Here is a 17,524-nt window from a genome sequence, read left to right on the forward strand (position 1 = left end):
TGAAGAGTGTTCACAAAGCATAATTTGATATTTCTCCCCTTACAAGAGAGCTTTATCAGAAATTATATAATAAGGTTACAGTAAAAACATTTATTTTGTTTTATTGTGTGTACCAACTGCTTGGAAATATTTTCTTCAGTAAATTAGTTGGGTCAATTTCTTCTTCTATGATGTAAGTGTGGCCACGTAGTGTGCTTTCCTCCAAAAACTAATATAAAGTGAGGATGATATATATGTGTGTCTGTCTGTAAGTGTGTTCGTTCTGGGCAAATGCTAAAACTACCAAACCAACTGGGCTGAAATCCTGCACAAAGATAGATAGATGATGAACATGTGTCTTTAAACTTCTAAATTCCAAAAGGTGTGGAGCTTTTAGAAGTAAAATATTAACTAGGTTTATTGGCAACGAACAGTTTTTCACATTTTAATTAAGTTATTAATTTTGTTCTACCATTTGGTTAAACAAAAGAGGATTTTATTCGAAAAAATTGGTACAGTTGAGATTACCTCTTACAAACAAACCCCGTTAGGGATTAGGGTAATGAAAACAGAGTATCGGTACCAATAATGATAAATGATTCAATCACTCAGCTTGGATTAAAGTTGTGGCAGTATTTAAATCCTTTCCTTACCACCCCCCTTGAACCCATCCTAATCCCTTGTGTGTTTCTTTTTGAATAAATTAAAATACCTTCTAAACATAAGACAATAATTACTGGTAGCCTACATGATAAAAAAAATAAAAAAATATGAAATATAAATTTGTTTAAAAAACATTATAATAAAATTATAATACCTAGACTACATTTTACAACAAGTTGGAAATAGGCGTATTTCCTTTCCTTAACTTTTTACTAATATTTATGTATCTTTAGTACAATATCGTTAAAAATTGTTTACATCTTCCCACACTTATTACTACTGCCTAGTGTCTACTATCCCTATATTGTTAACTAACCCTTAAAATTCCCAACTCCTTAATAATTCACCCTATTCTTCCCCTTACCTGTAAAATATTTTCTTCTTAAAATTTAATAGGTATCCTTTCCTTTACCAAAACCTTCTTCCTACAATTTTTCTCCGCTGTCAACCTTTTGCTGAACCCTCAATATTTATTTGCTAATTCTATTCTCTGGACACTTCTACTACGCCTTTTCCATCTCCTCTAATTCCTTGCTATCCAACCTTCCACTCTTTTCTTTACATTTCACACATTTCCTCTCTCCCTACCTCTACTCCTGTAGTCCTCTAGTATACAGCTGACTTGGTCTGAGCATGTGTGGTTGTAGAAGAAGAAGTGAGAAACTCCTAGTAGAGTGTTGAGCTCTATGAACTCTGTCAGCTTCAAGGTCTGGAAAATGGAAACCCAAAAAATAAATCTTTTATGAAATATGAGGTTTACAAAGCAACATACTGTTATTTGACCTATTGAACTGTGAGAACTTTTCAGTGATATGGTTATGCCTTGTATATAATGGTTTTTCATTTTTATGAACACAAAGATAAAATGTATTTAAAGCAAGTTTTTGTAAAGGCACTCAGTAAGACAAGCAACAAACAGCAAAATACAAGTATTTAGGTGCAACGCACAGTGAATCAACCGAACAATTTTTACCCAAGCTATAAAATATTATTTTGGATGGATCTCTCACGTATCTCTGCCAAACGGACAGGTAGCATTATGACGGTGCCCTTATGAGTAGCATTTGAGACTTAAAAAGATGGGATTCAAATCCACAATCTTTAACAGAGGAACAAAGCCATAGGCTGCATTGCCATTGGTTGGACTTCTCTGTCTATTGCACTATCAACACTGGTCGACAAGTAAAAGCTTCGTATGTTGCCTTCAAGGTTAAATACCTTTAACAGTTTTAGGAGTGTCATCTATTTTAACTTATCATTTTATGATGGTTAAAACTTGAGTGAGTTGTTTTTAGTTATTGGGCTTTTCATTAATTATCCTAGGTAAAAAATACCCCATCACAGCAAACCTGCAGACTAAGTGAATTTCCATTTGCCTGATTGGATTTCCACGAAATTATCACCCCAAACACCCGTTCCCATTGTCCAATCATGCTGGTACAAAAACTAGTGTGAATAAATAATGTAGGTGTACACGTTTGATACCAAATTTCATCAATTATGAAGCTGAACGGGTGGTGATTTTGGAATCTGGGAACTTTAACTTGAAAACATATCAGTCCTGGGTCCAGGTCTTACCATATTGAGACCTACAGTAATAATAGCTTATTCCCTATTATTAAGGGAAATTTGTTAAAACAGCTGGTTTAATCCAAACAAAGCATCTCAATCCATTCCACTCGTATTCAGCAAAAAATCAACATTATGTCTTTGTTGTGATGATTTAATAAATTGATGGAGAGATGGTGCGTGACAGAATATTGAACAATTTCCAGAAGAGCTATAAACACTATAGTCTTACCTGGCTGTAGTTGTAGTGAAGAGGTTTGATACACACGGCTAGTCTTCCTGTCGTGTTGGTAGCAATGGGAGGCTGGTGGACCAGTAACAAATTAGTAGGCGGAATTCGCAGTCTGGCCACCACAGAAACCGAAACCGGTGTCGTTTGGTTGGAGCGGAGCGGACAGAGTACGAAACAAGCAGAGTATTTGAGATTCCAGTTTTCTCTTATGACCTGCAAAATCCAAGATGTAGCTTATTTTTCTATTTTAAACAAATGTGGTAATGAAAAATTTGTGTAGATCAAGGTTAGTACGATTTACTGTTAAACTAAAAAAAAAACTGATTTAAATGCTGCAATATTGTAAACCTTGATTGTTCTTGGTCCTCATGCTGCTGTTTTATGGATGAAATACCGTTAAGCCAAAGCATTGACTATCAATCAATAGTCAATGGCCAAATCCAATGAATGTGCTAAGCTTTACTGAAAGGAATTTTAAATCCAAACCCTAAAGAAGGATGCTGGATTGAGGATGAGGCCTTAGCAACAAGAAGAAATTGTTACAATCACTGCAAGACTGTAGAGTTTTGTTCAATTCTACAATTTTAATAGTGTAGAGTACATTATAAGGAGGATAGAACAACTTACTCACTTAAAAACGAGTTCTAGACTGTTGATCGCACACAAAAAGCACAAAAAACACATTAAACTTTGATAACATATAGGACAATTTACAAACAGTTTGTCAACTCAAAACGACGGACAGAAGAGATACAATTATCAAGTCAAAAGGAATTACAGAAGATTTGTCAAGTCAATACGTCATGAGTTCTGTCAGCAACTTCAAAAAGAGTTTTTAACTATTTGTACTCACAAGTTCTATTCACTCACCCGCACTTTCCCAGGAACGGAGGCAGAGATTCCAGATGAATTCCCGGAGTACCAAAGGCGACACCAAACTCTCTCCGGGCCCCGAGTCTTGGTGGCAGCGATCACTCTCACACTCCTCTGACCACGGCGCTCATAGTACGCAGAAAACACAAAGAACTTGAACCTATAACAACAATTTTATACTTTCAAAATGTTGCATTCAATTCACTACTTTTTTAGTTGTTATTTCATTTGTTTCAACTATTTGAGGTTGTATATTTGACTTTTGGATTGCAAAGTAGATTTCCCATGTATATGAAAGCCGCAGCCTATTTTTTACTAAACAAGAACATACTGTAGTATGAGTTACTCATAGAGTTTTTCTGGTTTTTTTTACTGAGTGGTTGGGACATAAAAGATGCTATAGCTTACAGATAAGCCTCCCTATGAGTTTGAAAAGGTTACAAAGTTGCCGTTTTCTTCAGAAATCAGTCATTTTACATCAATACACTGGTGACTCAATTATTTTACAATGTTTAACAATTTTACGGAGGTCAGACTCCTCTTGTCTTAGGTAATTTAATGTTAATGTTTTCTTAGAAGCGGTGCGGAACACCATGTTAATCGCTTTCCCGTCCTCCGTGCTCCTCTTCTGAGTCTAGGAAAACCTTGGAACATGTCAGCCTTAGTCACTTAGTCACAAGACAACAAGATTGCGCCACTCATCCTAAACTCACCTCCATTCTTACTTGGCTTAAAATACCTACCTTCATTTCTGTTAAAAGTATTAAGTACTAGCTGTAACCCGCGGGCTTTGCCCCGTTTAACTTCTTAATTTTAAAGATTATCTCGTTCGCATGGCTCAATCACGTCCTGGTTGAAGTTTGTTCGCTACGCTCACTCACCTTTAGGTTGGAGCTCGTTCGCTACGCTCACTCACCTTTAGGTTGGAGCTCGTTCGCTGCGCTCACTTGCCTTCAGGTTAGCTCGTTCGCTACGCTAACTCGATCGCCTCCAGGTTGAAGTTCGTTCGCTCCGCTCACTCACCTTTTGGTTGCAAATTAGCTGTTGTCATAAATGTAAAAGAAATAATAGTGCTGCACCCTGTTGGTAATCCTTGGAACTTTAATGCTATTGAACATCATAGAACAGAACCAACTTGTTTAGTTGAAACAGATTAAAGTTTCGGGTAAAAACTTGGCCCATCTGTCCTTTCAATAAATGATCCTGATTAATAAAACAGCTGGTCTTATGTCAATAACAAAGATATTCAACACAGATTATATCTTTCCATTCTTAGCTCATTTTGCATTCATATCTAGCTTAAAATATGCATCCAATTGTGCATCGGTTGTCTCAAAGAATTGATAACTCATTCAAAAATGTGTGACAACTTTAAAATGGGATAGAGTGCTTAGCTCTATCAATAGTCAAAGGTTGTACGCAATAACGTTAACTATAGATTGAAAAGAAAATTACCATAAGCATTATAAAAACAAAATGTATCAATTAAACATCAGAGTTTAAACACTTTAATACATAAGTTAATACAAACCTTAGATGCTAGCATCCTGTAGTCCTTTAAAATACGGAATTATTAATTAAATTTACATTTTCCCTTTGTTAAGATTTAATTAATAGATTTGCAGAAACTAATATGTCAAAAAATACATACAAAAAGGGGGAATTCAAGGTAATTTTGAGCTGGTGTGATTGGTAACACTTTTTACCTGGTGCCTGGGACGGTTTGCCAGCTGCCTCCAGATGCAGTTAAGTTTCCAAGTGGCGGCAGAGGGGCATCGGGGGCAGAACTAGGGCCTATAGGGGGTACCTGCAAACCACATCTGTTATACACTGCCTTTAAAATTACCAAAGGCTAATACATATTGGGAATGTATTTAACACCTTTCTTTAAACATTATTTAAAGTCAAATACTGAGAAATATTGAGTTATACATATTAATAAATATTACTTCAGTAAAATATTATATTTATAAATAAGATTATACATGTTTGTTATAATTTACGCCAATAACATTCTCACAAAAGTACAACCATCTAAAAGTTTTCAAGGGGAAATTATTCAAACCCTGCAAATATTTGGAAATGTCAGGTTTACTAAGAAATAACTTTTTGTCAGCAACCTCACCAGGGGCATTTTGTATATTTCATCACAAAAGCTTTAAAAGGAAAGCGACTGAAACCTTTAAAATCTTCACAGATATGCTAAGGGGCGCCCAGACTCTCTTACACTGAAGTTCGAGACGCTGACCACTCAGCCCAATTTCAAACCATTGCCATGATTTTTGTTTACTCAAGTTGTCATACCTGCAGACGATGTAGATGCAGTGCCAGAGGGGCGGAGCCAGGCTCATCTGCTACAGGGACAGGAACCTGACCATGGTATACTAGGTAGTCCTCTGCACCCTGGAACACACCAGAAATTAATACTTTAGGGATTTTCCATGTAGGGAATATTTGGGAATTCTCAAAGAGTGAATAAGCTACTCCCTTTAGCTCTCATGGCAAGACCTAAAGAAATATTTTAGTGAACCAGTATCCAGTCAAGCAAATAGATATTCGCTCAGTCTACAGGTTTGAGGCACTGGGGTATTTTTACACTATGATAGTTTTTATGATTTCACGAAGAGTTGATTTTGCATTTTCTTTCACTTTTCAAATGAGCTTGGTTAAAAAATGTGTGTATTCATCAGAAATCAGTAACTGACAAATTATTGACTGTAGCACCAACTGTTGATGTTGATGGCACAATTAATTTAAATAATTTGCTATCATAAAACTGGCTACAATTGAATATGGAATGTATAGATGTAAATCTATAGTCAATGCAAGTAAATGTACACAAAGTCAAACACTAATGCTGAAGGAAATTAAAGATAAACATCTTGAACAGAGAATGGATAAAGGAGTCTTTGTACTTTATAATAACATACCCTGCTACAAGGATGAAAAGAAAAGTGTGAGAAAGAAAGAGAGAGCGAGAATATGTGACAGGACGAGGGAAGGGGGTAATATACTGTTAAGATTAAACACCCTGCGCTCAACGCTCAGGGAATTTCAATATGGGCCTTACACGACACCCTGTCCCTATATTATATTTTCGCTGGATTACATTTCTCACTTTAAACATATTAGGCTATTTCATTCAAAATTATTTTGCTCCCGTAATCATCATGTCTTTGAAATATAAGTTAGATGTAATAAAAAAATATACCGACTGGTTATATAAGCTACAATGATAAATGTATGATATAAAACTTTTAAAGTTTGAATAGTAAGGAGCTTCACCCGGTTTTACAAAGATTGAGTATGAACCTATAAAAAATTCTTGAATACCTACTACAACTTAAACAAAAAAAAAACTATCCACACCAATGGTTTATTATAGAGTTAAACACATTTTCTGTAATGAATGAACCACCAAATCGTGAAGGTACCAACTTTTGCAAAAAATAGCCTACTATTCAATTTTTTTGAATATGTTAGATATAGTAAAGTAAAGGCATTTTGAAATGTAAACAAAGATAGTCCATGTATCATAAATCTCAAGGGAAAAGAGAATTTCCTCTGTGTGTAATCTCTCACAAAGCAATGCAATATGTAATAACTAATAACAGCAGACTCAAAAATAAACAGACATGAGACATCAAAGGGTTAATATTTTACAATAATATGAGTAGCTTACAACTAAATACTCAATTCTAAGATGCACCAAAACATTGCAAATTGTAAAACAAACCAAGTGTGTTCAACTAAAATACATAAACTATGAACAAAACAATTGACAAACCTCATCATAATAGTAATTACAACGATTCAAAGCCCAAAATAACATTAGATGGGAAGTTATTAGCTAAGCAGAGGAAGAACAAGATTACTGAGAGAGCTAAACAACAATTAGCTTTACAAAAGCTAATCCTTTAATGTATACAACTCTGTTGTCTGGAGTTCATTTAAACATTTAAACTCCCACTGAGGACATGTTTAAAGTCACTGTCATGGAACAAAACTACTTTTTAATTAACTTACATTTCACAAAGGTCAATGTGAAATGTTCACTTTTGTTTTCTGGACACTCGGAGTTTCAAAATCAAATCAAATAAAATAAACGGTATCAGCATTCTGACACATACTTTCTCCCATAAGTTTGTCAACAACCTTTATCATGTGTAAGCGGTGAGAGTAAATATACGGAAATGGGATTTGTACAATTTTCTTCCGAATTTAAAGGACTATAACATTCTAAATTTTTTTTCAAAATCGTTCGAGCCAATTTTTGGAAAATCTGATTTTCTGTTATTTTATGGGGGTTTTATGGGAAAATAACATAATTTACAATAACTTTTGAACCGTAATTTTTACAGAAATGGGATTTGTACCATTTTGTTCAGAATATAAAGGACTATAACATACAAAATTTTTATCAAAATCGTTCGGGCCATTTTTGGGAAAATCCGATTTTCCGTTATTTTAAGGGGTTTTATGGTAAAATCCCCATTAAAAATAAAAATTTATAAAAAATAAAAAAAAACTATCAAAATTGTAAGGACCATAACATACTATGTTAAATCAAAACCGGATTTCTGTCTAAAATCCTATTTTTCGTTATTTTATGGGGTTTTATGGGAAAATAACATAATTTACTATAACTTTTGAACCGTAATTTTTACAGAAATGGGATTGGTACCATTTTGTTCAGAATTTAAAGGGCTACAACATACTAAATTTTTATCAAAATCGTTCGGGCCATTTTTGAGAAAATTCGATTTTTCCGGTTTTTTATAGGTTTTTATGGGAAAATCCCCGTTAAAAATCAAAATTTCAAAAAAATGAAAAAAAACGCCTGGAGATACCATGGATTAGAACCTACATACCAAATTTCATTAAAATCGGACCACAGGTGTAGTCCCTAGCTCTGTACACATCCAGACACACAGACACACACACACACACACACACACACACACACACACACAGACATCACTTCGAAAACCACTTTTTTGGGTCTAGGGGGACCCAAAACGAATATTTCCACTCAAAACTCAAACTCGAAAATTTTGACGAAAACAATACTTTCTCCATATACTATGGTATAGGGGGAGAAAGTAAAAATGTATATATTAAAACTGTAATATACAGGGTGATTGAAAAGTCTGGGTACGGCTTAATATTTTAAAATATAATGCAGATTGAGCTACAATACTTGGTACAAAGTTACAGGGCATAAAACTCTATTTTAACACATATTCAGTGATCCAATAACTCTTCAGGGGGACGGCCCACAAGGAGTCGGAAGAAAATCTTAAATGGAAGCATAGGTTAATATGCACATCAGATTAAAGGTATTTTTTAGTAGAATACAATGCCGCAAACCGCACTTCAAAAGGTTGGTCCTGCGCAAAATGACAGTTGTTCAAAGATTCATTTAATTTACATTGCTATTATACGCTTACTCCTCAGGAGGCACAGCCCTAGGAATCGGAAGAAAATTGTTAACGTAAGCATAGGTCGATATGCACATCAAATTAAAGGTCTTCACTAGTAGATTACGATGCCGTAAATTCAAGCTCAAAAGAATGCCTGAGTAAAAAATGACAGTCGTTCAAAGATTCAAAATGGCGGATTCAAGAAATCTTTGAACATCTGCCATTTTGCACAGGATCAACCTTTTGAAGTACGGTTTGCGGCATTGTATTCTACTAAAAAAGACCTTTAATTTGATGTGCATATTGACCTATGCTTCTATTTAAGATTTTCTTCCGACTCCTTGTGGGCCGTCCCCCTGAAGAGTTATTGGATCACTGAATATGTGTTGAAATAGAGTTTTATGCCCTGAAACTTTGTACCAAGTATTGTAGCTCTATCTGCATTATATTTTAAAATATTAAGCCGTACCCAGACTTTTCAATCACCCTGTATAATGAGTGATGGGATCATTTGATTTTTTATTTCCTGTATTATATTTGTGGCATACCTATGGAAGATTTAGAACTTACTGGCTACTGCCGACATTTCCCATCACGATTAGTAAGAAAAGGTTTCACGACAGTTCGGGATCTGGAATTTGATATATATTTATACAGGATACATAGGTATACACAATTAGAACTTCGCAAAATAATAAGCGAATAAATAAACAAACAAATCAAAAAATTAACTATAGGCCTACAGTTATTAAAAACACATACATTGCATACAGCATACAGCTTATTTTCCTATTAAAAGTTTAACTGAATTTTATGAACTGAATCAAATCCATTTTGTTTTAGGAAATTTAACAATAAACAGAATAATCAAACTGCAACATCACTCGCAACACGTTGGGGCAGAGAATAAACAGAAGCCCTTAAACATTCTCTTTAACGTTGCCCAGGCTTGTATGTGTTTGAGTCCCCATATACAGCCACTGCAGTGTAGAATCATTTACTCTACCTGACTTTCATGTTCTGTTTTATACATCCCATACCTTACGGCCAGTCTTACTATTTGTCTCTAGGCACTTTGTTTAATTTTTAGATTTGAATAATAAAATGTGTTGTTTTTAAGAAGAAACTTAAATATTTTAAAAGAGGAATGGGAAAACTAACCCAAAAACACCCCCCCCCCCCCCACACACAAACACCCAAAAACGTTTGGTTACAAGCCAAAAATATTTTTTATATAACAAAAAATAAACTTTAAATCATCAGAATACAAAAAAAAAATATTATCATGAAACAGAGGAGGAATAATAAATAAGCTCATTTATTATTCATAATAGCTATTTATAATAGCTATAAATAATACTCATAAATAATACTATTTACTTTTGGACCCACTGAATATTTACTGATTGAAAAAATAATGTATTTTAAAAATGTCTATAAAGCCAATTTATTATAAAGCTCACCTTCAAATTTGTGAGTTGCTGATTCAATTCCAAGCAAGATCAATAAAATTCTGGACTCATATGCATTTTTTCATTGAGCGATCAATTAATTTACCCACCAAACAATTATTTAGACAGGAACAAAACCACATTCTGGACTATTCCCTTACCAAAAGCTTTTAAAAATCCCAATAGATTAACAAATCAAAATAAAATAACCGTGTACCTAATAATAATTAAATGAGTACATTTTAACAGAAACTCAAATACAACCGGTGTAGTAAACCTTTTCTAGAATGTGATGAGCATTTTCCATCAGAGTAATGCACGTTGGCATGACGGTAAATTCCAATAAAGTTGCATTTTACGTCCCACAGGATTGCACACTAAGGTTCTCTTTACTGTGACAGCAGCAAGGCATATATTATCCTGTGCACTAACATATTCTCTTGTTTAACTTCAAACATTGTCTCTTGAGCCTCCAATGTCAAAGAGGATGTTTGAATTTTTAATATTGACTTTGGGTTGCTTCATTCATTGACACTGACAGCCCTAGTAATGTTATGTTTCCATCTCATTAAAAAGGATTCTCGTACTAGGGTGATTGATATAAGTGTGCCAGCTGTTTTATTCAAAAACTATAAGAGATATCAAAAAATGTTAAATGGTAAGTGCCTTGGATTTTTTATTTTTTAAATTGTAGTCAGGTCCAAACAAATAGTTTAGCCGCCATTTTTCCAATATGGCCGTCAACTTTGATTTTTCTTACGGAACACCCTGTATTTAATTAAAAAATTAATTAAATCACAGTACAAATCAAGGCTCTGTACACGAGTCTTAATAAAAAAGGATAAATGCAAATTATTTTACTGCTCCACTTTTCAAGGAAAGATTAGAAAAATAACAATGTTTACATGTTTTAATTCTTCATGGTAGTTTTTTGTTTACAATTAATGTTTGTCTGCTTTAACTTTGTTTAAATTAGGCCCGGAAATATTGATGTCATAAAAAGAAGATCAAGAATAATCAGGAATCACGATTTTAAAAACTACTACCACAACCTCAGCCGGGTTTTATACAAAGATAAACAGATGGATGACATAGATTGAACACAACGTCAACATTGACCTAGGATACTGCAATAGTGCAATTAGACAAACCATCCTTTTATGAAATCGTGTTCAGTTGTGGTTACATTTGGGGGCGCCTATATCAGCGCCCCCAAACGTGAAAATATCACTTTTCTTTCAACTATGAATATATTGTAGTTTAAATTAACTAATGTGGGAAATTACGATGTAAATTTATTCAATGAGGGTGGGTAATTATCAAGGATAGAACTGATAACGGTATGGATAATAAACATTGACAATTACGTCATTAGCTTTACTAGCGTGTTTACTTTTTATATTCCTGCTACATGTGACCAGTTCTTTTAGTAATCGTGAGTTCTTTTTTTTCAAATGAATGTTATTTGAACCAAACAGCTGTTTCAAAACAAACTGTTATTGTTTTTACTTTTCTTTGTTTACACTTATTTATTTAGCAATTAATGTAGTGAAATTGATATATTTTTTTTACTTTATTTAATTTACAATCTGTTCAAGTTGAACAATAAGCAAATGATATAAATAGTAATACAAAAATAACTTGAAGAACATGAGCTAGTGATTGACCACCGTCAACACTAGCAAACAAAGAGAATTTTGAAAACACTTAGCCGAATCTGAATGGTAGGTCCAATATCGTATGTCGCTTCAGTCTGTAAAATATAAAGGATAGGTGTGACGATTTATGTGTACTGTGAATTTTATTGGATATTATCGTTTTATTTTAGGTCGTTTCTATTCAGACCTACTGGAAATTGTGTATAGTAGTTGTATTGTGGTGATAATAATTATGGAAGAGGCAGGTATGCTATGGAAGGTGGTATCGGTGACTTAAGTCTATACACTTCTCAATAATTGACTATTACTCTCTCTACTGTAGGCTACTTATAATCAGCGTGTGTCTGTGCGAATCGGCTGCAAATCTCACTTCAACGCTTTTCACATCGTAAAAATTGCAGAATCGCTGTTTTATTGTAAAATTATCGGATTTAAAATGCATATCGTATAGGCCTATCATGGAATAAAAACATATTTGGTCACACAACATTTGTTTACAAGATGATTTTTCACATTAAAACTGCAAGAAACTTTGTCTTTATATGTGTAAACTATCTTATCTGAATTGTACACGGTTTTAACTGACTACTGAATTCCCGTACGTAGGACGGGCTAACACCTCGTGTAATTTTAAGACAATTTTGCTCTTGTGTTTTTTTTTTTTCATAAACCTAACCGTTTCAAAGATAATAAAGGTTAAAGTTTTGAAATCTCGGCACGAGAAAGAGTTTCGATAAAGGCCTAAGCATGTCAGCTGTTTTATTTGAAAACTATTAGAAATTTAACAACTTTAACCATTATTATCTTTGAAACGGTTAGGTTTATGAAAAAAAAAACACAAGAGCAAAATTGTCTTAAAATTACATTTTTTACCGGAATACATCATAAAATACAGGGTGTTCGATAAGAAAAATCAAAGTTGGTGGCGATATTGGAAAAATGGCGGCTAAAATATTTTTTTTCAACTTGACTACAATTTTTAAAATAAAAAATCCAAGGCACTTACCGTTTAACTTTTTTTCATATCTCTTAAAGTTTTCGAATAAAACAGCTGGCACACTTATATCAATCACCCTGTATATGACGAAAACTACAAACATTTTTTGAAAACCCATGACTACTTCGAAAGATACAGTAAAAGATAAAACTAGTCAGTATCATTCGTGAAGATATATTATGATATAGAAAGTGTCAATAAACGATATCAGCAATCTGACACATATTTTCTTCATAGCTTGTTAACATCATGGGTAAGCGGTGGGAGTAACCGATTTTTAAAGTTGCAATAATTTTTGAACTGTACGTTTTACAGTATTGAGGTGTGAACATTTTGTTTAAAGTTGAAAGAAACATATCACACTAAGTAAAAAAAAACATTTCCCGTCAAAAACTGGACCCAGCTGTCCCTGATGTTGGGCTTTAAATAAATGATCCTGACTGATGAGATTAAGATATTAAAGATTCTTAACTAGATTAATTTAAGAAATTTTCTTACATTTCATATTCACTATTTGAAAATTTGTTAAAGCAATAACATAGAGATAGAAGTATGATTTGTAGGGGTGTGATTGATTGCATAGAGATAAAAATATTCAGTGATATAATAAAAGGTCATGAGATACATCCTTAAACTAGCCAACACTTTTAGATTGATTGATAATGGAATATGACTGTCCATAATCAATAGTAAATCTAAGTGGTACGCTATTCATAGTGATTTCATTGGCTAAATAAAATGCATGAAATTTCTAGCCTTGGAAAATTTTAATTTTTTTACCGCTGTGAACGAATATTTTTAATGCCAGGTTCTTACCTTGTTGCTGCTACAATACTCCACTCACAAAATTTAGGCAATTTTAGGGGAAGAAATCTAAAAAAAGTAGAGGGGGAAATTCCCTTTAAGCAGCCAATGTTTTGTGAACGGAGTATAGTTTTATAATAAATAGCTTTTAGACTGTCACATAATTAATATTACTTGACCCCTCTTTATTGGCTGTGAAGATGAAGAGGGTAATATCGGAGTCAAGAGGGTGTCTTGAGAGCTGACAGGGGTGGAGAGGGGGGGGTCTGATTATATTACAGGGTTCAGCAGACAATGTAGTGGCAATATGTGATTAGGGTCGCACCTGAGTCCTGTCTTGTTATTACATGTAAATTAGGCTGTCATTGAACAGCTGATTGTTGTTGAATTACCTACAGAAAGGAATCAGTTAGCATTAAGAAATTAAGTAAAACCTGTAAAAGATACTCCTTAGAGATCGGATATCTTTATGAATCAAATGTGAATTGAGTACTTTTGCTTTTACTGTATTCATTTTTATTTTACCATCGTCAAAACGTCAAAGAATTAATAATACCCTCATCGCAGCAAACCAGCAGACTAAGCCTTTCATTTGCTTAATTTAGAAATTTTAAATTGACAACATTTTAAATTCCTCTGTTACAATAACCGTAAAAAAATACAAATAAATTATTTGTTTTTTAAGTCCACAAAATAGTTTAGAGATGCATTGGGACCAATTTGAACCCTGTAAAACCCCCAATAAAACTCCGTTCCCATAGGTTGATCATGCTGGTTCACAAACTCGTTCAAATCATAATGAAGGTTTACACAATTGTACAAATTTCAATTAAATAGGACCATTTTTACTCGAGTTATCGTGCTAACGGACACATATATATGAATTTTAACGGATAGTGATTTTTCGACTCTGGGGATATTATAATGAAAAAGTAAAACAGTCTCGGGTCCAGGTCTTACCATGAGATCTACGGTAATAGCTTATTCCGTGTGTGGGAAACTGGCTAAAACTATAAATTCGTAAAATATTGCCTACCCCTGGTATTACAACTAAAGACCAAAGAGGGAGCTGTAAAATTAGGCCTAAAATTAGAAAAAATGTTGTCTACATCAATTCACACAATGACAATGGGTTATAAAACCTACGCCAAAACAAGTTCCGATTCTTTAATTGGATGTATACTAAGTCAAAATCGGATGAAAAAAATTTTGGGGGATCTGTTTTCCAAATAATCTGTGGGAAAGGGCAGTACTGCTTCAAAAAGGAAAAACAATAATGCCATCTTCAGACAAGTCATATTTTGCCACTGTAAGTATTCCACCTTCTTCAGGAATAAAGTGTACATACATGAAATTTCAAATCAAACGATACTATTCTGTTTGAAAATCAACGAACTATTTGTGACAAACCAACCTGTGGGCCGTTTTCATCGTAGTCTCGATGCAGGCGTGACGTGGGTCCACGGCCACTCTTCAGCGAGTTTGAACGTGCTCTATCATCAATCAGGAAGATTTCTGTGAGCACGATTGCACTGAAGACTGCGAAGAAGATGACCACAATGAAGAAGCTCAAATTTGCTCTATCTCGCGCGATAGATTTCCGGAAGGATCGGCCCATTTCTCACATCTGCGAACAAAAAATGTCACTTCAAACCTTGTATTAAGAACTACAGCACCTAATATATTGAGTTTAATCAAACATAAAAAGTTACTAAATCCTTCGATTTGGTCATCTCAATACATATTGAAAGTAAGACAATGCTTTTCTTGGGCAAATTCTAAGGAAACTCTATAAACTAAACTATGTTAACTAAAAGAATTTTTGATCAAGAATTTAGACCGATCGTCTAAAATTACAATTTCTCCAAGGTTTTATGCAATCATAAAATTCATTAAAAAAATCCACAGTTACATAGGTACACAATGTAATCCTGTTGTAATTAAAGAAGTAACAATTTTTGAAAAGACCAAGAGTACAAAACCAACGACATTTAAAATATGATTGCACAGAGGAAAGCTGAAAGCCCAAGACATTTAAATGCTAACTGAGAAACTGTAATTTTCCGCCTCTTACGCCTTCCCTCTTGTTATTTGGCAACTCGCATCATTGTGGCTTCTTCATTTGTTAGGCAGAGTGTTGATGTTGCTTCAAACTCTATGATTTTATGTTTTTATAAGTATAAGTGGTTTGGATCTATATTTTTTTTAATTACGAATAATAATATAATTATAAATAAATATATTTTTGTTTCGCAATATTTTCATAAACACAATTTTAAAACCTCTGGCGTAATGGGGTATTTATAAAAAAAAGAATCAGAAAAGAATAAGTGTTGCTGGTCCATCTAGGGGAGAGATAGTACATTTTGTTTATTATGTGCACAGAAATAATTTAATCTCAATGAAAATGTCTGCTCAATTAATAATAACATCTCAATTTGTTGTTTAGGGTGGAGTTTTCAGGTACTGATGCACAAGCTAAAAAATTTATACATAAAAAAAAATTCAAATCAGTCTCAGTATTTGATTTGGTTGCAATACTTTTAAAATAACCAATGTTAACTGTTACACTTCTAAAAAGAACGATCCCTCTCAAGTAGAAGGCAATAATATGACCTAATGTATCGTTGTCCAAAGTTAAGTTTTCTACATTTTTGTAATTGTGTTTCCAGCTCTAAGTCCAGAATTATTACTTATATTTAAACTTATTTCAAACTATTAAAACACAAATTGAATATGTCCATGTATGTTAATTACTCGTAGCATATTACTTATTAGTATTACACAATATTTTAGTTATCACACCAATACTACAAAACGTTTCAATACTCTCTGTAAAACACCTCTCCTGATGAAATTCAATCATGCTAGTAAAAAAAAAACAGAAGTAAAAAACTTCCAATATAAATGCAGATAAATTTCAAAGCGTTTCAGAGCCTTTGAACAGGCAGTGATTGAAAATTCGACCCTTTGTAAAAGGACCTTTGACACACTGTTCTTCTTTGCCGGTTTTACTAAAGGATCACCTCTATTTGGCCACTGTTCAGTTTCATGAGTAAAATATGAGAAATTTAGTACAATACCAATACAAATGAAATGTGACTTATATTACTGTACTTAATCTCATATTACTTGGAAGCTCAATATAATTGTTGTACAGTCCTAATAGTGTTTGATATATTTTTCAATAATCCAGGATTAGAGTTTAAATGGCTGTATTTTGTTGCAAATTTCCAATTCATACAATATGCTTTAGTTTACCCTTATTTATAGATATATTATTATCAATTTTAGCATATTTATTTCATACTGTATGATACTATTGATGTTTTTCACAAAAAAACTTATTATCCTTCCATGTAGCTGCAAACCTAAGTACTCGTTAAATTGAATGATATTTAATTGAGAAATAAATGTGACAAGTTTAAGGAAGTATTTTAGTTAAAATCCAGTCAGTTAATGGAAATTCGCTTAGTCTGCAGGTTTGCTGCGGCGGGGTAATTATTACTTTACGATGTGTAGTGATATCTTTAATTATGAGTTAGGCCTACGTGACGTCCAAATGGGTTTTTACAATGTTCAGTCTTAAAATTAATGGTGATGCTGAATGAGTTTAGTTGAAATTCTTTGAATCAAAGATTTTCCTTTGATTTTAGAAGTAAGAACTTAGAAATTTTGATATTAGTTCATGGAGATCAGCCAAGCTAATTATGAACTGTCAAAAAGTGCCTCAAACTTTTTCAGAATCAAAAGATGAAACCTCAGATTATGGCCATTAAATTACCCAGTTTAGGTTGTTGTAAGCAAGTTAATTTGATTGTTCTATTTATCAGATGAAGAAAAACATGAAAAAATAAGTGTAATGAAATCGCAAA

The 17,524-nt window shown here is 33.4% G+C and overlaps 1 protein-coding gene across 1 annotated transcript in view; it reads right to left on the reverse strand.

The window, feature by feature from the left end:
• Positions 1-17,524, reverse strand: part of LOC129005034 (beta-1,4-galactosyltransferase galt-1-like) — a 43,868-nt gene that overhangs the window by 7,416 nt on the left and 18,928 nt on the right. Inside the window, exons 2-7 of the mRNA XM_054433790.1 lie at positions 15,064-15,276; positions 5,621-5,719; positions 5,023-5,123; positions 3,314-3,476; positions 2,444-2,656; positions 1,231-1,351 (exon numbers count right to left, since the gene is read on the reverse strand). Of these exons, the coding sequence (XP_054289765.1) occupies positions 1,231-1,351; positions 2,444-2,656; positions 3,314-3,476; positions 5,023-5,123; positions 5,621-5,719; positions 15,064-15,267 (901 nt within the window). The 5' untranslated portion in view covers positions 15,268-15,276. The remainder of the gene's footprint in view (positions 1-1,230; positions 1,352-2,443; positions 2,657-3,313; positions 3,477-5,022; positions 5,124-5,620; positions 5,720-15,063; positions 15,277-17,524) is intronic.

This window comes from Macrosteles quadrilineatus, unplaced genomic scaffold, assembly GCF_028750875.1.
Source record: "Macrosteles quadrilineatus isolate MER2022 unplaced genomic scaffold, UCM_ALF_1.0 Scaffold_14__1_contigs__length_3811126, whole genome shotgun sequence".
In the NCBI taxonomy this organism is placed as follows: domain Eukaryota; kingdom Metazoa; phylum Arthropoda; class Insecta; order Hemiptera; family Cicadellidae; genus Macrosteles; species Macrosteles quadrilineatus.